The 27,565-nt window shown below is 31.7% G+C and overlaps 1 protein-coding gene across 12 annotated transcripts in view; it reads right to left on the reverse strand.

Annotated features, from left to right (window-relative positions):
• LOC145254914 (putative phosphorylase b kinase regulatory subunit alpha) overlaps nucleotides 1-27,565 on the reverse strand; it is a 179,214-nt gene that overhangs the window by 58,984 nt on the left and 92,665 nt on the right. For 10 of the 12 annotated variants that reach the window (XM_080113903.1, XM_080113909.1, XM_080113906.1 and 7 more), the window contains exons 20-26: nucleotides 19,543-19,593; nucleotides 9,150-9,381; nucleotides 6,956-7,031; nucleotides 5,330-5,407; nucleotides 3,838-3,914; nucleotides 1,396-1,474; nucleotides 1,164-1,293 (exon numbers count right to left, since the gene is read on the reverse strand). In XM_080113903.1, the coding sequence (XP_079970029.1) occupies nucleotides 1,164-1,293; nucleotides 1,396-1,474; nucleotides 3,838-3,914; nucleotides 5,330-5,407; nucleotides 6,956-7,031; nucleotides 9,150-9,381; nucleotides 19,543-19,593 (723 nt within the window). The remainder of the gene's footprint in view (nucleotides 1-1,163; nucleotides 1,294-1,395; nucleotides 1,475-3,837; nucleotides 3,915-5,329; nucleotides 5,408-6,955; nucleotides 7,032-9,149; nucleotides 9,382-19,542; nucleotides 19,594-27,565) is intronic. The other 2 variants (XM_080113908.1, XM_080113910.1) reach the window with 1 other exon arrangement.

Genomic DNA, 27,565 nt, shown 5'->3' on the forward strand with positions numbered 1-27,565 from the left:
AAGAATGGTCTTTTCAAAAAAAAGAAAAAATGTGTAAAGCTGATCAGAAAACCACCATTAATATCTGGTGTTTGCTTAAAGTTAAAAAGTAAGCCTTCATGTAAGAAAATGTGAATGATTATTACATATTTGAACATCAATAGAATGTACAAACAATGATCCTAAAATTTATATACACTACTGAATATGGTGAATCTAGTAGCAGTAAAATGGATTGCATCTGATACAGGGTTATTTCCTCTAATTTCATTTATGACATCAAGAGAATCTAGTGAGCAGACTAAATATCAAAAAGGTAATATATATATATATATATATATATATATATATATATATATATATATACACTAGCAAAAGTACCCATCATTGATTGAGTTCAAAAACAGCCTACAGAAAATAGACTGATTTATGAAATGAAAGTATCATAGGTTATGAAAAGGAAGGGTTGTAAAGAGATAGCTTCGAATTCGGGGATATCAAAACCAAAGCAAAATATGATGAAAGTAAAAATCGAGAACTGCCTGCTTGTGGAACACTTTCATTGGTTTGCTTCCTGGCTGACTACAGTATCATAGCCTTCAAGTATAATGTAAACAAGTTATTGTTGATCCGTCCCCTTAAATAATCAAGTTGTATCCAACTTACACTATTAATGATTACTACATTACAACCTTACATTCATTAACTCTTATCCTTGAGTGGTCTTTGTGTCTTGATGTGATAACTCCCTTGTAAAAAAAAACAAGAAAAATATGCTGCACTTATCAGATAGACAAACTGATGATTCAAAATAATCTTACATATTAGATGATGAATATTTCAATGTTTCCTGTTGCTACCCAATATTACCCAGAAGTCTTAAACAAATCTTTTTGTCATTAGTTAAATTTTGGAGCATTGCATGTATGATGAAAATTCACAAGTAGATTGATTTGTTTCTGTCTAGGGACACAATAAACCTTCTCCAAAATATACCCATGCCATGCAATTGCTAATAAACGACTAAAAAAATTTTTTTTTTAATTCTTGTGTTCAAGGACTTAAGATTATCTTTTCATGACATCATTAAATCACTTTAGGGTTCCTCATTCAATTAATTATCAATAAATATACAACTTAAAAAATATAAATTGATTGATCTTGAAAATTAAATTGATCAGTACCAGTGCACTTGAGAGTTCTAGCCATTTCTGAAGCCATAACTTGGATGATAAGACCAACACGAAGACGCAGCATCTCATGAAACAATTGGGGTTCTGTGCGGATGAACATGGCCAAGTAGATCAAAAGTTCCTGAAAAAAAAACAAAAAAAAAAAAAAACAACATTTGTCAGTTTTGCGAATGGTATAAAAGCAATCAAATGTGAAATCCAATTATCAAGAAGGAAAACTGACCTGAGTTAAAGCTGCAGTACTGAGATCTTCCCCACAAGCATCAAAGATCATTTCAGATAATTCATCAGGAGGAAGAGGGCTGCAAAAGACAAGCTTACATTCTTTATACTGAATAATTTGAATATTTTATATTCTATTTTCACATTTTTGTAGCAATAGTGTTTGTGTTACTTTCCAAATAGGCAATTGCCATGTTTTTTTTTTTGAGTACACACAAGATCAGAATAAAAAGAGAAAAAAAAAAAGGGTAATAATTAGGGCTAAGACAACAGAATATTCTTTTCAGTGTTTTGACTCTGGAGTATATATCGATTGATATCTTATATCTTTTTACATAGAGTGATGTACTTTGTGATTGATTAACTGTGTTGAATATATACTCTAGAGTCAAAACAATGAAAAGAATATTCTATTCTCTTAGCCCTAGTAATAACTAAGACACAGTTGGATTTACTAGTATATATAAGTATAAATTTTAATTTATACAAACATTTAGCTACACATCTGCATACATATTACAGTTACAACCCTATCTATGTTTAATGACAGAAAACTTTGGAAGATACTTTATTTGGCTCAAATATATATAAAAGATGATTTTTTCAAGAAAAAAAAATATATATACTAAACAGGATACCATATAATAATCACAGTTAATAAGGAAAAGACCACATTAATTGTCTCAACATAAATAATCAACAAAGAACATGTATTGTCGGGATAAACATGTAGATATGCGATATTGAAAAAAGAAAAATGATGAATCACAATAAAATATAGATATTTTAGGTTTAAAGTTATCGATATCAAAAGTTGGAAATGTAAGGCATCTGACTGGAATGCCATCGGAGTTGTGAATACATTATAAAGATGGAGAGTCCATTCAACTATCTTGAAGCCCAACCAGAATGAGAAAGATTTCCAGTTAGTAAATTTGCACATGGGTGGAATTTAGATATATTTTTGGTTTCTAGAAGTAGAAGATTGAATTCTATCATTAGCTAATAATAAAATAAAATTAGATTTAATTCATATTTCAATTATTCAACTTGTAATATGAAACATTGTAGCACAAGATGTTATTTATTGGATGTAGTCAAATGATTTGTGGATGTGTTAAAAACAAAAATTTCCATGTAAAGATAGTAAAGTAAAAAAAAAAAAAAAAAGAATTTCCATTAGAAGGAAAGTTAGAAGCCGATATGTATCAAAAATTGCATCATGGGAGGAAATATGGCAGAGAAGGGAGATCAATTCTTTCTCTTGGCTGTTTCACATCAAAGTGAATGGGCATCACTTTTTGAGGCTCTTCCACTATCTCTATGATAGTGGACCAGGAAGATGCAGTTCATCTATATGTATTTGCTTTAAATTGCTATGCAGGATGGAACGATAAAATTGTTGCCATAGAAAGAACAGGATTTCATTTCCATTTGATGAAAACCAGTTTTCTTTTCTGTCGCAGATCATCTACTAGTTGGTCAGTTGTGTACAAATCCCAAGAACGACAAGCGTCTTCTAACATGTCCGAAAGTGACACAATGTTCAACAAACGAGATTGAAGATGCACCACTGTACAACTCGTGCTCTCTACTGATCCAAATTATGACAACAGGACCATTGTTAGTACCCTGTGGACACAGCTCAACGCATCAGATGACCCACAGTTATGGTTTTTGATGTGGTTTCGAGTGACGGTTACATCATGCCACCTCACATCTTCAAAGCCAGCTTGAAAGTCAACACCAAAGTGTACTTGAATGTGCTGAAGAGTGTGGTGATCCCCTGGTGCAATCAGGTGGCTGCTGGCAGACCCTGAGTGTGGCAGCAGGACTAGATTCTGGCCCACAAGTCGAAAGAGACCCAGGCTTGGCTTCAGAAGGAGTGCAACGATGTTGTACCCTTCTCTCACTGTCCCCCTGAACCTGCTGGACTACTTCGTTTGCTCATATGTCAAGAGCATCAACATAACCAAAGCCAGCCTAATCACTGCAATCCGTCGAAATGTTTATTACAATTTTTGAGATGAGGAATGTTTGTATTATTTGAATTAATCAGACTATTGTTAACATCTTGCGTGTTATTCAGAAATAACCCTTCTTCAATATCAAACATGGCGACTTATACATTTGAACAATAACGGAGGTTACATTGACCGAAACATTATGCAAGAACAGTAGTCCGATTAACTCAAATAATATGACATGTTTATGTCATATTTAGGTTTCAAGCAATTTTTGTAGTAAAGCTAATTAATAGCAAATAAAAAAAATTATCACAACTGAAAATTGTGAAGTCAAAAAATAGTTATAATAGCACAATATTAATGAAAATTTGCTTATTATTATTATTATTATTAAACTTATTTCAAGATAGAAAAAAGTTAAATTAAAAAGAAAGAAAAAATAAACCCAAATCAGAAAATAGAATTTGTGAATTAACCTTGTGATGATTTTCTCTCTGTCAGGTGGGAGACCAACAGATAGCTGTTTCTGCCGCACAAGCAAATCGGTGGCAGCCTAAAAAGAAAAGAAACATTGGAAATGGAAAATTATTTTATTGTTAGGAATATGAAACGTCACCATTTTACTCATAGCTGGAGGAAGGAAATTGTAGGTTCATAACTTTTCCTAAGACTAACTTGCACTCCAGATCCAAAAATAGAAGACTTGTATTCAATCTGTTAACTTTACTGGAAAAATAGTTTGATCATTCAACTACTTCAGAATATACTTGATTCCTGATGCAATCCTTTACCTATATGAGTCAGATACGTCTTAAGACAGAATATTACTGCCACATCCGGCCAGGTGCCATCGAGAGCACTCTTTATTACCTTTATTACAAAATTTCAAACAGCAACAATCTAGTGGCGGAGGAGGGGGGGGGAACGATCTTTTCTGTTCTCTACAAACTATTTCTCAAAAGAGACATTACTAGTCTTTTTCTACTCAATCGTTATTTCCAAGGAAACTGTGGATCCCTTTTTACAATTTTCACAATCTTACTACTACTACTACTACAAAGAAAGTTTATTTTTTCCTACATATGCGTAACTTCAAATGGAATTTTTAAGAACTTTTCATCTATATAACACATTGCCACAAGATTGCTTCCCTGAGGGCTACAACAAAGTTATCTTCAAATCTAATGTCAAAATAAGCCATCAAATGTTATCAATTTCATTCATTAGTTTTAATCCTCTCATAGTTCAATTGACAGCTTATCCATTTTGTTAACTCTTATCCTTGAGTGACTTTTAAGACTTGATAAGTGTTGACTCAGTAAATAAGAGAAATATTTTTAAAAAAGTTGAATTAACGCTTAACTGAACACAATGGTGATTCTATAGTCAGAAATGCTATCCATTTGGCCAATCATACCCCACCCCCTTGAATTTTGGTAAAAAATAAAGAGAAAATAAATAAAACATTTACTGCAAAGATAAATAGTCTATTCTAAATGAATAATTCCATATATGAAATCACCTAATTACATATAAATTCTACAGTTAACTCCTTCCGAAAAAAAAAAAAAATCTTGAGGAAATTTTCCAAATATTAGATTTAATAATTTAATCTTTAATAATTTTTAAATGATTTGAGTAAGAAATAAAATATGTAAAATTTATGACATGCTTTTCATTTTATTTGAAGCCTCCATGCGTAGCACAGGTGATCGTATGCTACTTATAATGGGGAGATGGGACCTGTGCATTACACCTATTTTCTGTCAAATGAGGCAACTTTTGGCATTCTTTGCTGGACAATTTGATATGAAATCATCAAAAAGATATTTTAGGAAGAGATTTTAACAGCAACTGTTTTATGAAGAAAAGCTACAATAAAAGCACAAATGTTGCTTTCAAAGATGCAATCCGATTGTTAAAAAAAAAAAAAAAAAACATTTAATTTACAGGAAATCATAAACTCACCAAAGCAAGATCTTCAACCCTTTTTTTTAACATGCCAGCAGTATGTCTCACCAGCCACCATTGTTTCCAATAACCTGCCTACAAAAAACAAAAATATATAACTTATACATTGTAGAAAGAAGCTTTTTTCTGAAATAATATTTATCCAATTAAATTAAAACAAAACTGAATACATCCGATGCTAATTTTAGACATTGATTACATGGAATTTAACATTCTTTCATTTACAATTGCAAGAAATATATCATGCTGCATTAAAACTGCAAAAATGAATTGGGATATTTATAATAATGAAATAAAAGTTTCAAATAAAGACATTCTCCAACATGGTTTAATTTTTATAGATGATTGTTGAGGAGAACAATATAAATCCAATATTAACAAATGAAATAACAAATTCTATAAGAAACTAAAACATGGTTAATAACCCAATGAATTAGCAATATTTATTTGGAATATTTGAGTAGGAGTGGCAACACACCATCTTTTCAGTGCAATTCTACAAACTGAACTTATTCCTTATTAGTTTAACCCACTCTTATGATTAATTAGTTTCGAAGAGTATCATGTACATAGAAATCTATAAACAGATAGATATACCTAATTTTATATAGAGATGATAATGATCATGATAATTTAAGTGTGGCTAAAAGAAAAATCAATGAGGATTATGATGATAGTCTTAATAGCCCAAGGACCCTTATCTAACTGACCAGCCCTATTTTCAGCTCCATGTGGTTCTCAGCTTTTACACCATATTTAGAAATCATAGTTATGCATAATGTCTAGAAAAAAATGGTGGAAGGTTGAAAAATGGTAAGCTGACCCCAACATACAACTTCATCTGATAAAGATTTACTTGCTATGGAAAGGAGGTAGTTACAGTTAAAATATCAGAAAAACTTGGGAACACTTTATAACGTACTATTTTACCGATGATAAAATAACAGCAAATAGAAAAATTAAACATCATTAAAATACATATTGTCTCCATGCTTATTATCATCTAGTTTCTCACTCGTTCATCATTCTTTCAATTCACTTACAACCTGCTATTGCATTGTCACAGCCTTCTAAACATTAAACCTATGAAATGACTTAGATCTTTGGAAAATAAAAACTAATGACATCTCTGGATGTGATAAAACTTGGATAATTTGAAATTACAGTGTCCCTGAAAATCAACTGCATCTTGAAAAGTTCAGAGTAGTGCAACTATGCTGCTCAGCTCCTTTAAAAATAAAGAAAAATAAACACACAATGACAGTTAATTAAAAATACCCCTAGACATGACTGATTATTAATCTCCATTTCAACAAATTTTAAAAGTGACCGATTTGTGCAACCGATCCAATTTCTAGTACAAAGAACCTTTTTGACTTTTCGCACATTTTTGTTCCTTCCTCCTCAGTTTTGACTATTGCTATTTCGGCTTTGTCTTAAGTGATTCCAGCATTTTTTTTGGCTCAATCAGCAATATCCTTTTAAATTACTATTGCACAGTAACAAGCACACTTCCAGTTTGGCAAAACATCACTATATTAGAACACTCCCTTCCACACAATATCACCGTTTCGATTATCCTTTTCTTGTGTTTTGAAAATATTTGAAAGAAAAGCCATTTACCTTTTCATACAATTCTCGAAGTAAGTCATTAACCGTACACTGGTAATCACCAATCGTCACTTTGAAGCTTGGGCCTCTGCAAAAAAAGAAAAAAAAACATGATATGTGAGAAATACTTTCTGTGTAAAATAGGTATATTTTATATTCATATGTTTTTAGAAATCACATGTGGGGTTTCTTTTCAAGACACATGAGTGCGATGATGCGCTGTATTCCTTGAAAAAAAATTTGTCAAAAAAAAAAAAAAAGAAAGAAAAAAAAAAGAAAGAACAATGATGAAGAAATGACAGAACTTAGAAATATACACATTAATTCTCAAAGACAAAATATAAAAGTACAGTAGAACCCTGGGATACGATGGCCCTGGGATATGTTTTTTAGGTTATGATGCGGAATATGTTTTCCAGCCCCTGGTTACAGTATTTGCCCTGCCTTACAGTGCGATTTATATTATTTAATTATATACATGTGTATCATATACTGTACTATATTTTGTTATTCATTTTTAATATGTATAGTATAAAATTTTTCTTAGGCCCTGCCATATTATGATTTCACCTTACAATTCCAACCCTGGAACAGATTAATACCATATCTGGGGTTCTACTGTATATGGAACATGATACAGAAAAAGGATGAAAACCACAGATGTAGTTAGAAAAATTAAAAGACCACATTAATGTTACAAAATAATAAAGAACATATATCGCCGGTATAAATGAATAAAAAGAGATAAGCTTGGGTAATGTTAAAGAAATGCAACTAGTATCTTGTTATGTTCGGGAGCTTATGGCTGTAAATAGAATGTAAATCCTGGGTCCAACTCTCTTCCTGATCTACATTAATGATCTTCCAAATCACATCCTTACATCATTCGTAGACATTTATGCTGATGACACTACTATCTATGATAGCAAATCTAAGACCATAAACGACCAAGTTCTCTCCGATTCTCTCTCCTCTGATCTTGAGCAAGTGGTACAATGGGGAAAGAGGTGGCTTGTTACTTTTAATGCATCTAAAACCAAGCTTTTATCTTTACATCATCAACACTTTGATCTCCATCTGGCATCAATTGAAATGAATGGCTCTTGTCTTGGGGAGGCCTCATGTTTTGACAAGCTTCTGGGCTTGACCTTTACTCCTGATCTTAAAATGGAATACGTACATCAAATCCGTTGTCAAGGCTGCTGGAAAAATGGTGGGATCCTTCTATCAATCCAGTAGATATCTCACTGCTGATGCAATTTTCTATCTATATAAGAGCCAGGTATGTCCAAGGATGGAGTACTGTCGCCACATCTGGGCAGGAGCTACTAGAAAGGTCTTGTCCTGCCTTGATAGAGTTCAAAATAGACTTCGTAGCCTCATAGGAGATGTCCTTTTCTCTTCCTCGCAACCTCTATCTCACAGAAGAGATGTTGCGAGTTTGTCTCTGCTTTATCGTTATTTTCATGGCAAGTGCTTGACTATGGTTCCCCCTCGCCAAACTTTCGCAAGAAACATTCGTCTAACTGAAAACACCATCAATAATTCCCTTCACTCTTTATCTGTGCCTAAACCTAAACGTAGATTCCATGAACAAAGCTTCTTTCTTAGAAGTGCACGCCTGTGGAACTGTCTTCCGTTTTCCTGCTTTCCAGCTGACTACAATCTGACTGTCTTCAAGTCCAACATAAACAAGTTTTTGATGAGCTGTTCCATATAAGTTAACAAATTTACCAAATTTCCATTACTAACGATTACTATATTGTCCAATTGACACCTCTTAACCCTTATCCTCGAGTGGTTTCTGGGCCTTGATAAGTGGTGATGCCTATGTAAAAAAACCAAAAAAAAAAAACCAAAATGGATATTGAAAGCAGATCTTCTCAGAAGACAATTTACTAAAATTAACTTCTGAGTTATCATTTTTAAATGTAAACAGTAGAATGTGAACCTTCAACAACTTCGTAACTCTTCCTTTCTATATTTTGTCCTTTAGTCATCAACATTCTATGAGTGATATTTCCGATAAAATAGAAAGAAATGCTGTTTTCTGAATCAGAATCTATTCATATAACACTTATTGTTTGCTACTTTTTGACCTTTTACATCAAGTGGCTTCATGCCTTGTCTGGAATAATTTCCATAAAAAAAAAAGAAAAAAAAAATTAAAGTTATGTATTAATTGATAAGGATTTAAGTTACTTACTTTGCAATATAAAGGTAATGGATGATGTCGGCCTGTTCGTGCATACTCTCTGACTGTTTTAAATTTTCAAGGAGTTCATTGATGTCGATAGAACCAAACATGTTTATTAATTGTTTGCTTGCTTCTTCAGCAGAACCCTTCACTTTCCTGCTCATTTTTGGAGACCCTTGGACAGTCTGAGAGAGAAAAGCAGGATCTACGCCAAGCTTCAAATGCTGTGGAATCTGAAATTCTAAAAAATACAATGGACTGTTCTTTAAAAACATCTCAATAAGAAGAAATAAAAACACTTTTTTCTTTTACAGATGCAAATAAATCTATTAGAATTGTTTTTCCTTATCTGCAGCATACATTTTCCAAAACATAAAAATCAACCTCTCGAATATTCAGAAACCGAGCTGAATCAAGACAGTCAAATTTGTACATTAAAAGACTCAATTTCTTTACACATAGAGCTTTATACCATTAAAAAATATATCGATTTAGGACCCCTGGAGTAAATATAATATTATGGTGATTGAAGATTCTAGCTATGAAAATCATAGATATATATAAGATACAGTAGCAAGGATGATCGTAGACACCCCCCTCCTTAATACTTTGGATAGCCTAGTGTGTAATTCATTTTATATTTTCATAAATAAATAATTCTTCCAAAATGTAATACTTGCTCTGTTCTTAGAGGAGCAGAAACACTTGACTGAGGTAATTTTTACTTTTGTGCTAATCCAGAGTGCCATTTTTTGAGGATCTGGATATTTGTCACATTAAAACCCAACTTTATGTCTAACTTTACTTTAAGTTGGCAAGTAAATAGGCACTTCTGAAGAATGGAGAAACCATGAAACTGCAGTAAAGTTCCCAATAAGCTAAATGCATTATATATTATTTAGTAGATTTAAATAGCAAATGAGAACTTAGAGCAAGCATTTCAAAAAACCTGACAACTAAATCCAGCTCCTTATTTCTCGTAATGGTAATATTTGGAACAGACAGGAAAAGAAGCGAAAAATGGATTACTGATGCTTTATAACAAGTTTCCTTCAGGCTGACAGAACACAGTAGTTTTGGAGAAGGATCACCAATTTCAAAACCGGGTTAGATAGAGCTCTTTAGCTAGGAATATGAAACCCATTTATGAGAAGGAAACTCTGCTGTAAAGCCTTTAACATTATTACAATCTAATTGGATAAATTAGATTCAACTGTATTTGAAGTCTGATTAACCAATTCTGTAGTCTGCACTGGTATCCATTACTTCATTTATGCCCCCATTAACTAGTTAAGTCATGGGTGAGGAACCTTTGGACTTCTTGACCATTTATGTGTGGCTTTCTGAATGGATCCAAATTTTGCAGAATAAATCTTATTCTTATTAATGTTATAAAAGTTATAAAATTTGAATAGTTGATATTCCGATTTTTTCGTTTTATAGTAACACAAGTGTTGAAGCTAGTATTTATGTCATTTTGAATAGAAAAGTACACTCTTGTGGCTCAGTATGATTCAGGGGATATAACTTGGTTATGGTTTTATATTTTATGTTAACCTTACAATACCAACGAATAAAAGGGAAAGCAGTCACAAGAAAATAATTCAAAAGTTAGTTAACTTTAGTATTTCATATACTAATTTTTTGAAGTACAATCTTTATAAAACAATACAGATTTTGAAACATATTTGATTGAAGCTTATTGATAGCAGATGTTCTTCAAAATATTCTTCCTCATTCACTTAACTTTGTCTATTTCATTAACCCTTATTTTTGAGTGATCTCTGGTTTTGATAAAAAACTAAAAAAAAAAAAAAAACTGAAAAAGTTACCCACTTCTGAGTTGTACTAAAATTACTTAAAACAAATGGAGAAATATTTATATGATAAATAGATAAAGAAAATATGCAATCATTTGGTCAAATCAATTTTGTTGATCTTTAAAATAAAAATGTGGCATAAATGTTTGGTGAAATTTGTTCAGTATCACATGCAACAATAAAAGCATAAGTGTAATAACATTATACAAAGTGAGCCCGCCCCATCAATGACAACCATGAAATCATTAATAGAATTCACATCTGTCTGCCATTTAACCATACTTTGTCCAAATAAACTTCACTCTATGCCCGACTTGTTCACTATGTTTCAATCATGAATATACTTTGCTAATTGCCTTATCAGTAGGCAATGAAATACTAGGTGCTCTGTGAATCTAGGTATGCATAATACCTCAGGGAGCTGAACGCCCATCCCTTGAACAGTTCCAGCTAACCCTTAGGTATGGTAGGACCGGTTAGCCTCCCTCCAATATTATGGAATTCCCTAGCCATGGTAAAGGCAATACACCTAAGAAAAGAGGAGCTCTACTGAAAAACAAAACTAGATAAAGGGTGACCATTAACCCTGTAGGGCAATCTACTAGTGATGATGTCACAAACAAAACACGCGCTTCCAATTCGTCATGAGCCAATATGGAAGTAGTAAGGCTAAAAAAACTGGTGTGGGAATGCTCATGTTAGTGCGCAATCTGGTCTAACAGGAGATAGCAAAACATAATATTCAGGTGGGCTTAACATTGATAAAATAAAGAATGTTGAAGGTTCATGAAAAAAAACTTAGTGGACAAGTCAGACATAAAGTTAAGTTTATTTATACCAAATAGGGTTGGATTGCACCAAGGATTGTAGATTTTATTAACAATTCCATGGGTGACATTTCAGGGGGATGGAGGTCACTATTTATTAACAAAAATATGCAACATAAAATAATAAATGCAAGAGAAAATATAAGATTTGTGTGAATTCAGGTGTGTTTTTGTGAATTTGTGATTATCAAATGAGTTTTGAGAAGTGGTTTAAAAAGTTGATTTTCAAAGGTTGTTCATATCTTTCATATTCAGCAGATTTGCAAATGATTGATTTTCATTGATGATGGTTGTTGATTTATAAGATTTTATATTAGACCTTAAAACAATTTCTATAGCTGAATAATATTCAACAATGTTTCCGATACAAAGTCATTCTAATTATTCACAGGTTTCCAACTGTTGTCTTCATCTTAGTTGTTACTAGCTCTATCAACCCAGCATTGTCCAGGGTACAGCAAAGTTATTTTAGTTCTTAATTTTTATCTGTTTGAATATGTTTTAACTTAAGGTAGAAAACTTCTATTATACTCTTCAATTTAAAATAAGTTTTCTCCATTGCTGATTTTTACTTTTAAGTAAATATTTTTTAAATTTCATATTAGCAGACGTCTAAGCTGGACTAAGTAGTTTTAAAATAAATTGTTGCAAAGTACATTATCATATTGCTAATGATATGGTGCAAAAATAACAAATGAAAACTGGCTTGTCAGAAGTTGGAGTTATCAACTTAAATGTTATTTCAGTCTGACTTTAAAAAGCCAACAAAATAGTTTTATATGTTAGATGTTTACAATGTTTTGACTGTTGTACCCTCTAGCCTTCTTCAGATGCTTTTTGATGAAGTTGGTGTTTTTCTGGTTTGGTTGTCTTGTTTTACAACGTATCAATCCTTTTCAATTAAATTAAATGCCAAAATCTGGTCATTTTTGTAAAAGTTTTATGCTTCAAGTTTTTTTTTATATCTTCAAATACTGATTCATGGGGTTTGGTTTGTTTTCTAGAGCAAAATTGTTTTTATTTTAGCAAAACATGACTGAGCTTTGCAAAGAGATAGGGAAAAAAACAACAAATGTTTGGCACATTTTATGCCAGGAAGCAAGTATCTTCAGACTGCTTGACCTGGTAGCACCCGGTTAATGTTTTAAAGAATTTAAATTCTTTATTTTATTTATTTACAGGTACATTGCTGTGATTCTGTCTTTTAGCAATCAAGTATTAACGCTTTTTTAATATTATTCAGCAGAAATCGAGTTCACAATCACAAGGTAGAATTAATTTTAGAATAACCAATGCTTTTATCCACTTGGCCAAGTGTCCAGTAGTCAACAACCAATCTGAGGAAAATAGTCAAAAATATGTAAATAATATAAATGGTTGAATAATGTTGCCCATTTCTCAGCAAATACAGTAACATCTACAGTTCATATCAAATCAGCCATTATATTCAAAATTGATCAGTGCTAAAACGTTCTAGTCTGTAATATGCTCTTTTTTTTTTTTTGGTTCTTTTACAGCATATCAGCCATTTTCAGGTTAATTAATGCCAAATACAATTATTTTGGTAAAAAACTTATGCTTGAAGTTTTTTTTATATATTTAAATATTTATTTATGGTGTTTGGTTTAACTGTTTTTTTTAGAAAAAATTTGCTGCTTTTGTTTTTGACTTTGCTGAACATGACTGAGTTTTTTGAAGTGAAAAGAAAGAAAAACATTGGTTCTCCTGTAGGAGACGTCTTCCTAAACTACTTTTGCTTTTTATCAGTCACATAATCTGAATTCATAGCAGTGGGCCGATATCAGTGGACTTATTTTCCTACTAAAACGGTCTTGAACAACTTTTTTTTTTAATGTTTAACATTTTTAACTGATAAATTATTACAGAATAAAAATAATTAAATTAAAATAAAATCATTTTTCTTATCTCAAATTCAAGTTAAAATTCCATTTTTTTTTTTTTTTTTTTTTACATAATTACTGAATTTAAAAGTTATACCAGCAAATTACCTAACAATTTAATAAAAAAATATCATAAAAACTGAGTTTAACTTGAAAATACTATGAAAAAAAAACAAAAACAAAAAAAAAAACAGCCTTTTAAATTTCAACTGCTATTTTTAATTTGATTACTAAATTTATAAGGCTTTTTTTTTCATAGTATTTTCAAGTTAAATTCAGTTTTTATGATATTTTTATTAAATTAATAGGTAATTTGCTAGAATAACTTTTTAAATTTAGTAATCAAGTGAAAAAAATGGAATTTTTACTTGATTAAATAATTCGAAATTAGAAAAATGATTTTTGTTTTAATTGAATTATTTTTATTGTGCAATAATTTATATCAGTTTTAAATATGTTAGACATTAAAAAAACAAACATTGTTAATGACTATTGGTAAAAAAAAAAAAATGTCCGCTGACATCGGCCTGGTGTTACGAATTTGGAATAGGGGCATGTGAGTGAAAAGAAGCAAAAGTAGTCCAGGAAGATGTCTCCTACATGAGAACCAAAACATCAATGTTTAGTGCATTTAAGCCAGGAAGCTTATATCTTCAGACAGCCTAACCTGGTAGCACCAGAAATATACTTACGAATAATATTTACTAGATACAAAGAAATGACATAAAGGAAGTTAAAGGTTTCAAATATATTTCATGCTTCGGAGAATTATATACTAGACATGAACAACCCAGAATATGAATTGGTTAGGACAGTTTTAAAATCATTAAGATTGTTGGCATTCATTGTACCTTTCATTATTTGGGAATTTTTTCTCTTAAATTGGTTCAACATTTTTTACTTGCAGACTTAATCCTGCAATAAGCCATTTCCTCATTGAAGTGCTCTAAACTTTAAACTTGTATCATTTAGCAATATAAATGAATAATATATCATGTCTTTGTTTTGTCTCATGAACAGTTGTCATTTTCTAAAAGTTGGAACAGATATTGTATGAACAATTTAACAATAGTAATTTTTGTACAGAACAACGTATGCCACATCTGTAAACAAAAAAGCTAAAATGAAAATTCCCCTTCCAACCCATGACCAAACTGTAAAGGTTGTAGGACCTATTTTTCATCCCTCTTCATCTTGCATTTAAATCTTAATTCTTTTAAGTTATTTGGTTACAAAGATCTTAGTTAATTTTCAACCCAATTGGTCATGTGACAATCATGACCAATCAGATTTTGCCCAGCTCTCATCAAATGAACTCAAATTTTGATATGACTTGTTAGAACACAATTGCAATGTCTCAAAATCTACACATTCATTATTCTTATCAATCAACAGAACACAGGCGCACATATATTAATTTTATTACAAATTAAATAAAATACATTTGCAAAAAAAAAAAAAAACTTTTACTGTTGTGGATAAATAAAAGTTATGTACAATTACAATAAGCAAGCAGAAGAAATATGTAGACAAAAAATAAAAATATTCTGAGGAACAATAGACAGACTGAAAATATTGGCATAAAAAACAAGATGCAGAGATTTTCTTTGAGACTGATAATAAAAATGAGAGAAATTCAAGCTTCACATGCAATTTATAATCAATCGGAACCTCCACATAATTTGTAAATCATTTGTTTCTTTTGATAATGAAAATATTAAAATATTTTTTAATTTTTTATACATGGCACATCCCCTTTTCTATAATTATTGTTTGATTTAATAATCATAATTTAATCATTTTTTTTAATCAAGCATCAGATTTTCAAATCATAAAGAATAACGTTTGAAAAAATTAAGTTCAATTTTTAACATGGAGGTGCAGTTTTTTATGAGGTTGTAGTAAAATGTTCCCACCTCGTCACTTGATGTTTTTTATCGACTGGTGTTTGGCCAAAATAATTCTGTTTACAAACATCTTTGTGGAATTTTGAGCAAGGAGATCAGTTTACATTATATTATCAAATTGAACACTTCTCTAAAAATCAAAAAAAAAAAGTTTTTTTTTTTTTAACAATTTGTTGTTCAAATGTTTTAGAGGGTAGTGAAACAGTCCTCATGAAATACGAATTCCAAAGGATCATCTAACATAGCAAATGGAACTCCCTGCTAAAAATGATTTAATTAAAAAAAAAAAATGTTATAATTTGAAAATTTAGCGCTTAATCTGTTGTAATCAGATATTTTAAAAAATTCTTTGCTTTTTTTTTTTTTTTAAATTAAATAAATTTTGGAGGTAGGGATCAGATCATGTATACATCTCCCTCACATTGATATTTTTGCCTTTTGTAATTTTACTAAAAATATTTTAACTATAGTAAAACAAAATGCTGGAAAGAAAGTAAAGCAGTTGTGTTATAATAAAGAAAAGAAAATATTGATTAATAATGAGAATATGAGGAATGGAAAGATTTGAATTAGTCTTTTTGTTTAATTGATGATTGGGTGTTGTTATAGAAAGAATATCAGTCTCGGGAAAACAAAATTTTAAACATACTAAGAAATGATATACTGTTTTTATTTTTTTTTTTATATCTTCTGCAACTATTTGCTATTTGTTTCAATTTGATTTTCTTACAAAAAAATGTGTCCCAAATTCAAACCAAGTATAGATGTAGTATCCAAATTATGCTTACAGCTGTAAGAGAGGAGTTTACTCAAATGTCTTACCTTCTAAATTACATATATTTTCAAGTTGACTTGGTTTCAAAATATTTTTCCATATACAAATATATTCATTTTGAATAAATCATTTTCAGTAAACGTTTTTTTTTTAATTTCATATATGCATTTTTACTAATTACTCATTCTTTGTTCATAATTTTTATGATTTATATACATTTGAACACTTAACAGTTCTACTCCTTTTTAATTTATTTGAAATCAGCATCATTTATGTAATTTGAACAAACATATCTTTATTGTTGAAAATTTATTTTTGTTATTAATAATAACACCACTACTTATAAGATTTTTTTTTCATACATTGTCTTAGCATGTAAATGCAATTTATTACTCCAAACAACAAAATAAGGATACTTTTTCTTTGCATTACAAGAACAAGAACTTTTATATTAATTTTTCTTGATTCACTTTTTATACATTTTTAATGAAATTTAGAATTGAATTAAGAAAAAAAAAAAAATTGTAATATATTTTTTCACGCAAAAATAAAAATTCTATTCAATCAAAATAATTTGTAAAAATGTAGTCAGGATTTATTTACATACAGGATGCAGATTATAGTTGTTTGCAATTTTTCTTACTTTGGTTGTCAGTTTTATCTCTGTAATATAAATTCAACCGTAAAATGTACTATATTAAATTTATATTGTATTAGCAGGAGGACCGGACCTGACTTTACCTGGAATTGAATGATGATCAACGAATGTTTCACACTCCCATATTTTTATTGTCATCAAAATCTATGAAATCGCCCATTTTTCAATCAAATTGATTGATTGCCTGCTCTATTTGAGAATCCATCACAGTGCACTAAGAGGAAGCTCATATGCCTCTCACAGTGACTTAGTTAACAATACATTGTAGTCTACATTGCACTGTAGAGAACCTGCTATTAATTTTATAAATTTCTTCTTTTTTTTTATATATAATGGCTTGAATTAAAGTTTGAAATGCAAAAGTCATGTATCATACTTCAATTGTGCTCTAAAAAAGAACATTTATTTCGAATGTGCCCCTGTCATATCAAAGAACGTACTGTTGACTTTATATGTTGAGCCTTTTGGCTTGTGTGATAATAAAACTTCTCAGATGCACTCGTGATGTTAGGCTGTTTATTCTTTCATCGATTATTTTGATTATCGATACTTATCGAAGACATCCTGATACAAAACCTATCGAAGAACACTGTCAGTTACATAAAGTGCCTTTGTGTAAAATTTCATAAAAATCAATGAAGTCGTTTCTGAGTCTATAGGGAACAAACTCACACACAGACAAAGTTCCTTTTATATAACAGTAGAGATAGAGATTATATATTGGCAACACTGTTTTTTTTTTTAGTTTATGTTAGTTGACTACTTTGGACCTAAGGATGTTTTATTGTGATAGTGTTGGATATGTTGTTACAAGTTGATGAATGGTATTACTGTTATGCATTGATATAGTTTTTTTTTTTTAATATGATGTAATTGCATGTTTATTTAATATTGGTGGTTTCACAATGCATCTAACATTTGTTTATTGTTTCTATTCCATAGGTGTGTGTGGAGTTAATTTAGTGCATTAAAGCTTAGCTATAGGTTATAGTTGTTTTCTTAACACAATAATCTTGATGAAAACAATGACTATATTTTCATTCTCTTTTTTTTTTTTTACAGAATAATTAATCATGGACAATTCTGAACTTCCATATTTGTGGAAGAAATAGGGTTCTCTTTGGAATCTGTGCTGAAAAGACAAAGAGATTTCAGACTCCCTCAGCATCAGCAGAAAGATGGTAGAAAAGATTAGAAAGCAATTGAAAGATTCAGGATTTAATTCTAAGGTGATATCAGGAAAAAACGCATTGGTTCAAGTGAGAATTGTTGACCCTGGAAGTTGTGTCTTGATAAGGCATACAGATCCCGGATCTGTAACAGGTTGGCATCAGGGAGTAAATCCAACTAAAACTGTTTTAAATTTCACTATGATTGTTTTGAGTGAATTTTTTCTGAGAGAAATTAACTTTGATAACCATAATGACCAACATACAACCCACATCTAATGTGGGAAAGACAGTAAAAAAGTAGGTTACACCACCCATTTCCTTTAATGGAATACGTGTTCCTAATGCTGACTCACCAACAAACTTAACTGCTGTTTAAAAAAATTTTTTTTTACATCATATGATTTTAACAAATCAAAACTTTTGTTATATTTAAGCTCTTCTCTCATATTTAACATATTGACAGAAATTAAATGCCAAAATTCAATATGTTTGGTATGTTTTAAACTATAACTGTGGTTGGTGTCTGTATGCCTGAAAATTGAAAACAAAGTCCTATAACAATATCAAATTTAACTTTCCAATAAATTTGGGAGATAAATTTAATGATCCTATTAGCTTATAATCGGGCATATTACAATGATGCCAGTGTGTCATTGTAACATGATGAAGAAACGTAAACAGAAAAAAAACTTACGCTTTACTTATTTATAACAATGCCATGTAACAAATTTCCAAAGTAAAATTTTACAAGCAAACAAAATAAAATAAATTCATATGAATTAACAACTTCTTTTTCACTGGCATGATTCTGCTGTTGGCATTGGTTTCCCAGATTCTAGAATCACGTACTTAGAGAAAGTACCACATGATGGTTGCCAACATCAACAAATAAAAAATGCTATGGAAAGTAGTGGATTCGAACTTGACACATACAGATTTTCAGTCTTTATAGTCATTCACTTGATCTCTGATCAGCTATTAAGACTAATTATTAATTAATTAAGACTAATAATTAATTAAGACTAATAATTCCTGAACTTTAAAAATGAAAAGTATAGAAAATGAATAAAAACAACAAAAAATAAAAAAACAAAAGAAGTAAGAAATAAAGAGCAGCATATTTGACGGAATTATAAATCCCCCCCCCCTAAATTATTAAACACACATTATATATTAATTTGGTAGGTTTTAATTAGTGGGGTTATGATTGTTATAAGTGGCAGCATCACACAAAGGCTTTCATGACAGATCGAGTTGCATACTTACCACCAATCCAAAGAAGATATGCAACAGAAGAAGTCAATAATATGTGCATAGGAAGCTAAACTGAGTGCATACTTACCGTTTGGGGTTTTGGGAGAACCAGGGCTGCTCGACTTACTACTGTTTCCATCTGTAAAGCCAGCGTTTAATGAAACAAAAGAATGTGGATTGCCATAACAAATGCACAATGACATTACTTTGCCCGGATATAAAAACAATAGCAAAGCTGGAGATTAAATTATATTAAAGAAAATTGCATTGTAACAGAATTATTTAATTTGTTATTCCAGATACAAACTTCACATTATGAAATTTTAAATACGCTCACATAATTTCCAAAAGGTAGAGTGGAGTCAATACTAAAGGAAGGTTGTAGTCTTCATAGTTTTAAAATTGTTGCCCCCCCCCCCCGACAAAAGGAGGGTGGACCTGTAAATTGTCCCTTTGTCTGTTCATCCGTCTACACTTCTCAATAACTATGCTTGGGATTTTTTGAAATTTTGCACAAACATTAAACATGACATGAGTAAAAAAGTAATAGAATGGATTTTCTGGGTAAATTCTAAAAAATTGGCTAAAAACATTAATTCCTTCACATTCAACTGGGCACTTTTCTACAGGGAGGGGTTGCTTTTTTCGTTGATATTTTCAAAAGTCATCCCCTCTTTTCGATTGACTAGCCTTAATTTTAACCTTTGCCACTTCTGGTTAGGCGATAGGCACAACAGCAAAGACGTCACTTTATTATTTTTTTTTTTTTCACATTCTTTTCCTCCTTTGCGATACGGGTTTGAATGAACAGATTCACAACATTTGAGATCATTTTAGTATCCTTGAAAAATATCTTAACTCCATAAAATTTACACTTGGTCAAATTCATAACTTTAGTCATGTCAGCTCTATTTTTAATAATTTTCTGTGCAGCAATATGTTCCAACACTTAACTGCCTTTGAAATCTTTTTCCAGTCACATGATCTGATCAACTAATCACAGTTGAGTATCTTTCAGATCTCTTCCTTATTAGAAACTAAAGAGATTGATTCAAAGAATTATTACCTTCTTGTATATAATAAAAGAGGCGCAGTTTTTCTGCTCTGCACCAAAATACCGTAGGTTTACACCAACAGATGGCATATAAAAATTCATTATGTTTACGCCATTAGCCATTACCATATATAACTACAGAACTCCATTACAGGCACATTATTCCGTAATATTAAAACATTATATTTATTCCTAGAAGCGCCATCTTCATCGACATAACCTACAGAGGAAGTAGCTTAAATTTTACCCCTTCTTATATAAGACCTTTTACAACACCATTCTACACCGCGTGCATTTATACTTTTTTCTACTTTCCCGAGTTTACTCCATCATTAACTGACTAGTTATAATAATAAATCTCCATTTAGTTATTGTTCAGGTCATCAGTTGTAAAGCAATGGCCATTCAAAACAAAATCATGCGGTATTATGAAACTAAAACTACTTTAAGAGTATCACAACAGATGATTAGAGGAAAAAAAACCCATTCTTTTCATTTGATACACTTGGATTTTATAGAGTAAAAATTTGGAGGAAGGAAAAGAGTTGGCATTATTAATAAGGAATAATAATTTTTTTTCTAAACTAAATAAGTAAAGGGAAAGAAAGTGATGACAGAAGATAAATGCTTCTTTAATATTCACCCATCATAAAAAAAAGTACTTCATTTTTTGAAAAGTTTTTTTAAATAGGCCAATTTTTAGGTGTGAATCTCCTGATAATCATAAAAGCGCATTTTGATAACAAGGTTTTACTTCATTTATAAGTTTTCATACAGATGCTACACCGATTTTAAAGCAACTAATAGTCTGCTACCTCTTAATCTGAACAAAATCACGAGAAGAAAATTAATAATCTCGCTGTCTCTGTGTTTAATATACTATTGATCTGTTCACACTGCACCTAGTGGTTGAAATTTCCCTTTATTTTTAAATTCTATCTTATTTTGTTTAAATTTAACCCTAGTGATAGTTTGAAGTAGAAAGTGTGGTGTTAAACATTCATATATTAATTTGATTTTTTCTTCACTTACAGTTTAGAAATTTGGCACATTTATAATTAATGGGTTAGGAGTGTGTTGAGGAATTATTATCAAGGTGAAATCAGATGGTCTGGAAAAATTTTCAATCCAGCTTTGGAACCAAAGATGCTGGAAAATGTTGCTGGATCATACTAAGGATTTCTAGCTATGTTTTTTTTTTTTTTAATTTGCCAATATAGTTTAATGAAATGTTATTAGACTATATTTGCAAATAAGTTTTTTTTTTTTTTTTTTTTTTTTTTTTACATAGGAATCACAACTTATCAAGACCTGAAGACCACTCAAGGATAAGGGTTATTGAGTGTATAGTAGTCAATGGGATAATATCGTAATAATCATTAGTAGTGGAAATTTGGAAAATTGGATTACTTAAGAGGACGGTTCATTAAGAATTTGTTTACGTTGAACTTGAAGACTACCAAATTGTAGTTAGCTGGAAAACAGGCAAACGGAAGAGAGTTCCACAGGTGTGCAGTTCTAAGGAAAAAAGCTTTGTTCATGGAATCTACGTTTAGGTTTCAGCACAGATAAAAAGTGGGGGAAATTATTGACAGTGGTTTCAGCTAGACGAGTGTTTTTCGCGAAAGTTTGGTGAGGGGGACTAAAGATTGGAGCTCAGACGAACACTTGCCATGAAAATAACAATAAAGCAGAGACAGGCTTGCAACATCTCTTCTGTGGGAAAGAGGTTGCAGGGAAGAGAAAAGGGCTACAAAGTGTATTTTGAACTGTCAAGGCAAGATAAGGTCTTTCTAGCAACTCCTGTCGAGATGTGGCAACAGTACTTCATCCTTGGATGTACCCGAGTTCATATAGATAAAGAATTGCATCAGGAGTGAGATATCTAATGTGGTGGTAGAAGGATCCTACCATTTTTGCAGTGACCTTGGCAACGGATTTGATGTATGTGTTCCATTTCAGATCAAGAGTAAAGGTCAAGCCAGAAGCTTGTCAAAACATGCAACCTCCCTAAGACGAGAGCCATTCGTTTCAGTTGATGTCAGATGGGGATCAGAACATTGATGTAAAGCTAGAAGCTTGGTTTTAGATGCATTAAAAGTAACAAGCCACCTCTTTTCCCATTGTACCATGTGCTGAGGATCAGAGAACTTGGTCATTTACGGCCTTTGATGTATTGCCATAGATAGTATCGTCAGCATAAACGTCTACAAATGATCTTAGGATATGATTTGGGAGATCATTGATGTAGATCAGGAAGAGTTGGACTCAAGATGGACCCTTCAGGGACTCCAGCATGAATACTGTGGGCTTCTGATTTCTTCCCATCAACCATTACTTCTATGAACTTATCAGAGAGAAATGGTTTAATAATTAACATATTTCCAGCTATACCGTAGCTGGAGATCTTGTGAAGTAGGCCTTTATGCTATACCCTATCAAAGGCCTTTAATATGTCAAGAGCAATTACTCTAGAAAGGAAGCCTCCATCAAGAGATTCACTAATCCTATGAGATATAACCGTTAGCACGTTGCTGTAGATCTAGCAGAATGGAAACCATATTGTGTGCCACTAATAAGGTTATTTTTGCTGAGATGGTTGATTACTTTTCTATTTAACACAGATTCCAGCAACTTACTCATAACACACAGGAGACTTATTGGCCTGTACTGAGAGGAAGATGACCGATCACCTGAATTCTTAAATACAGGGCACACTGATGAAATTTTCTAGGGTGATGGGAAGCAATTCTCCTTAAGACCATGCTTAAACAGCTTTGTAAGTATGGGAGCTATTTCTGGTTGAAGCTTTTTCAACACTATAATTGAAATGCCATCAGGGCCAGTTGCTTTACTGGAATCAAGGTTTTTGATTAGTTTGGCAACATCATGCACAGATATTTGTATGTCACACAGTGTTTTTTGATACAGGAGGAAATACAGGTGGAGGGGGGTTTAAGTCTTGGTTGCATAGGGTAGAATTAATTGCAAAGTTCTTGGCAAAGAGTTTGGCTTTGTCTGATGCTGACAAGATTATCTCAGGTCCATTGATGATGGTTGGAATAGAGCATACGCTTCTGTTCAAGACCTCGTCTGCTATTTGTCAAAACTGGTGGGAACAAGCTGCTGCTCAGCTACTTTGGACTTAACAGACAACTCTCTTGCGTTCTTTATTACTCTTTTACAGTGGTTGCTGGCAGTCCTAATAGCGGCTTTAGTCTCAGTACATCTATTATGTTGGAATCAATGGAAAAAGTGATTTCTGTGCGCAATGGCAGCAGCACATACTGGGGAGAACCATGGCTGGCTGTTAGGTTTTTGCTGGAATTTTTTGAAGGGTATGAAGCGGTCTATACCTACAATTAACCATTCTGTCAGGTCTGATACTATAGAGGACACATTCTTTTTAAACATGGGATGCAGAGATAGATCTGATATAAACGTATGGAAGCTATCCCAGTCAGTCAAAGTGTATCAATATACTGGACAAGAGTTTATGTTTATTGAAATATTCAACCCTGAAATTGGCATATTTAAAAAATGAGGAACTTTTCCATGACATTGCAAAGAAACACACAGGAAAAAAAAACACAGACAAATGCAAAAATGAGCATCCAACATTCTAAAACAAAAGAAAAAAAAACAACTTTTTTTTTTCTTTATACATTAAAAAAATATAATCCAATATGATTTATGTAAATAGTGATGTGTATGAAGAGATGGAAAGGAGAGAATAAGTCTTGTGTGGCTGTTATGTCATTAATGGAACTGAGAGGATAGTATCCCTCTTTCCCAGGCTAAAGTTGGTGTTTCAAGAGCCTATTGAGCATGCATGTCTCTCACCAGTTTGTAAAGAGGTGGAGGGAGAAATAAATTTGGAGCACACAGTAATGGTAATTTGGTACTATGATTCAAGATAGGTTTTTCTTGCTAGAGATAAATAAACACTAGAACCGTCAGTATTGTGTTGTTGTTAAAGTATTTGTGGCTAATAAAACACATGGTGATAAATGAGCATATGGTACTCTAATTAAAAAAAAAAAAAAAAAAAAAAAATATTGCCTCTTTTCATGATTAGCATATAAAGAATAAGACCATGTTGTATTCCTCAGGGAAGCAATCTTGTGACAATGTGTTTCACAGATAGGAAGTACTTGAAAAATTTATTCATAAAAATTGGATGTTAGACAAATGAACAAAGAAATGAGAGTTCTTTGCAGATGTGATAGAAAGAGGAGTTCTTACTGTAAATGTCTAACGAGGAATCAGAGATTAGAGTTCAGCCAAACATCTTTCATGAAGCTAATGACAGAGTAATGAAAGAGTAGCAATGTCTCTTCTGTGAAAAATGGGCTGTAGAGAAAATAAGTCTTCCCTTATTAGACCACAAAGTTGATTTTGTATTCTAGCAAGTCCAAAAAGGTGGCATCTCCCAGATGTGGCAGCAATTCTCCATCTTATGGCATAGCAGATTCTTATATAGATAGAGAGAATTGAATTAGAATTCAGATACTTTCTGGTATGGTAGAATGATCAAGTTATATATAATACTAGCTGATATATCGAGTGTTGCCTCGGTGTTACAAAAAATACATACAGAATGACTGGTTGTCTATGAATGGAATCTTTGATAAGAAATTCTTTTCTGTAGGAAATGCATGAAAAAAGTTTTTTTTTGATTGAAGATCTTCTGATGAATAACATGAACAAAAAATCCTGCTAATTATGTTTATTTAATTGTTTATTTAATTATGTTTATTTACAGTTGTTTGTACACAAAATCGTCATACTTGGTCAGTAGAATTTAAAATAACCTGTTTACTTTATTTTTCTATTTGTTATCAGTTTGTTCAAGCTGGGAATTTAAGACCTTGATATTTCATTATCTTTTCACTCTCAGCTCTTGGGGACACTAACTTTTATTAAGTCTGATTTTTTCTCCTGGTCTCGTATCACTATGTCAAGTTTAATATCTCCGCCTTCAAGGTATTGCATAGTCATAGTGAATGGTGTATGACTTATTACCAACTGTTCTTTCTGATAAACATGTTCCCAGGACTTGCTGCTGCATTTCATATTCAGCTTTTTACAGATTGTCCAGTGGAGATATTTACACACTCCATTGTGTCGCACTGTATAGTAGTCATCCCCCCACCAAAACCTTACAGCTAGATGTTAGGTGACCCCCACACTGTACTTCTGTGTGGCAGAACTTTCACTTGCTGAGACCACTCATCTTTTTAAAAGCATTGGTCATCAAGCCTTGATCTTGGGCAACCATTAGAATCCTCACTTGATCAGTGGAGCCATCCTCTTTTTATCCAGTCTGTAGAGACTTATTTACTTATATAGTCCTGAGGGAATTCACCCCCAAAATAATGCTGTTTGTTGGCGGCCCATTCTTCCAGTTTTTTTGCAATGGAAGTTCTTGGTGTACTTTTGGCAACTCTTGAGTTATTCCTGTAGCAGACTTTTTTTTATGATTCTGTCTCATTCGTAAGACATTGTAAAACATAACAGAAGACCTCTGCTTGATTATACCTTTTTCTTATTTTTACAATTTTTCTAATAATCATTTTTGTGACACAATCTTTTAAATCAATACAATTTATCTTGTGATGCTAATTCTGGCATTCTGAAATTTAAATTATAAATGTTCTGGAATTGCACCAGCCTGTTATTTTTGTGGCTAATTATTCGATTTTGACACACAAAAAAAGATTAGAAAATTGAAAAAATAGAAACGGTATAGTCAAACAAAAAAATTCCATTATATTGAACAATGTTTGCTTAAATTAAAGAATTCTGTCTAAATACAAACAGAATTTACAAGGAGATATAATACGTTATATATTAATTTTCACTGTAAAATGCCTAAATATATTATAATTTTAGGCTAAAGAGTCTATACAGAGATGAAACATGGAAAATTCTGTGTAGCTTAAGTACCATAACTTATATATATATATATATATATATGTGTGTGTAAATGTGGAAATAATTAAATCATTTCACATTTTGAAAATTCTAATATTAATTTGCTCACTAGGTTAGCTTGTTGGATGACAGTCCAAGTGAGTGCAAAAAAATCTTACTTGTTAGACATTAACTTGGGTTCTCAGTGGTTGGATGACTACAGCCTTTGTTTGAGACAAAGCAGTCAGATTTCACTGTGGTTTGCTTGACCTGTGTTAACAAATAGACTTTCTTGTGTGTGGCGTGGTTGCTTAAGTGGCAGGGTACTCGCTTCACATGTAAGAGATTCGGGTTTCAAATCCTGAGTTTGGATGTGTTCAACTGGTATTGGAATTGTTTACTAATGATTATATATATATATATATATATATATATATATATATTTGCACAGGAATCACCACTTATCAAGGTCGGAAGCTACTCGAGGATAAGGGTTAATGGGTATACATTAGTCAATGTGATTATAGCGTGGTAAACATAAGTAGTGGGAATTTTGTAAATTGGATTACTTAGGGGGACGGTTCATCAAGAACTTGTTTATGTTGGACTTGAAGACAATCAGATTGTAGTCAGCTGGAAAGCAGGCAATCGGAAGAGAGTTCCACAGTCGTGCAGTTCTAAAAAAGAAGCTTTGTTTGTGGAATCTACATTTAGGTTTAGGCACAAATAAAGAGTGTGGGAAATTATTGATAGTGGTTTCGGCCAGACGAGTGTTTTTCATGAAAGTTTGGCGAGGGTAGACCATAGATTGAAGCTCAGATGCGCACTTGCAATGAAAATAACGATAAAGCAGAGACAGGTTTGCAACGTCTCTTCTGTGGGAAAGAGGTTGTAGGCAAGATATATATATATATAGCTGACAGAATGCAGCAATGAAATGATTAACCATTTGATACCACTGATTTCCAGTTTGAAATCAGAGCCAGAATATACACATTCACTCAAACAAAATACCATTTATTTCAAGTGTATAGAATGATAAGAAATACATGTGATATTAATATTATTTTTTAATTTTATGTTAAACTATAATTTTAGGAATATTAGTTTAATACAATATCAGTTATTTTAAATTATTAAT

Source organism: Euprymna scolopes, chromosome 3 (genome assembly GCF_053919585.1).
Source record: "Euprymna scolopes isolate OS-2025 chromosome 3, ASM5391958v1, whole genome shotgun sequence".
Lineage (NCBI taxonomy): Eukaryota > Metazoa > Mollusca > Cephalopoda > Sepiida > Sepiolidae > Euprymna > Euprymna scolopes.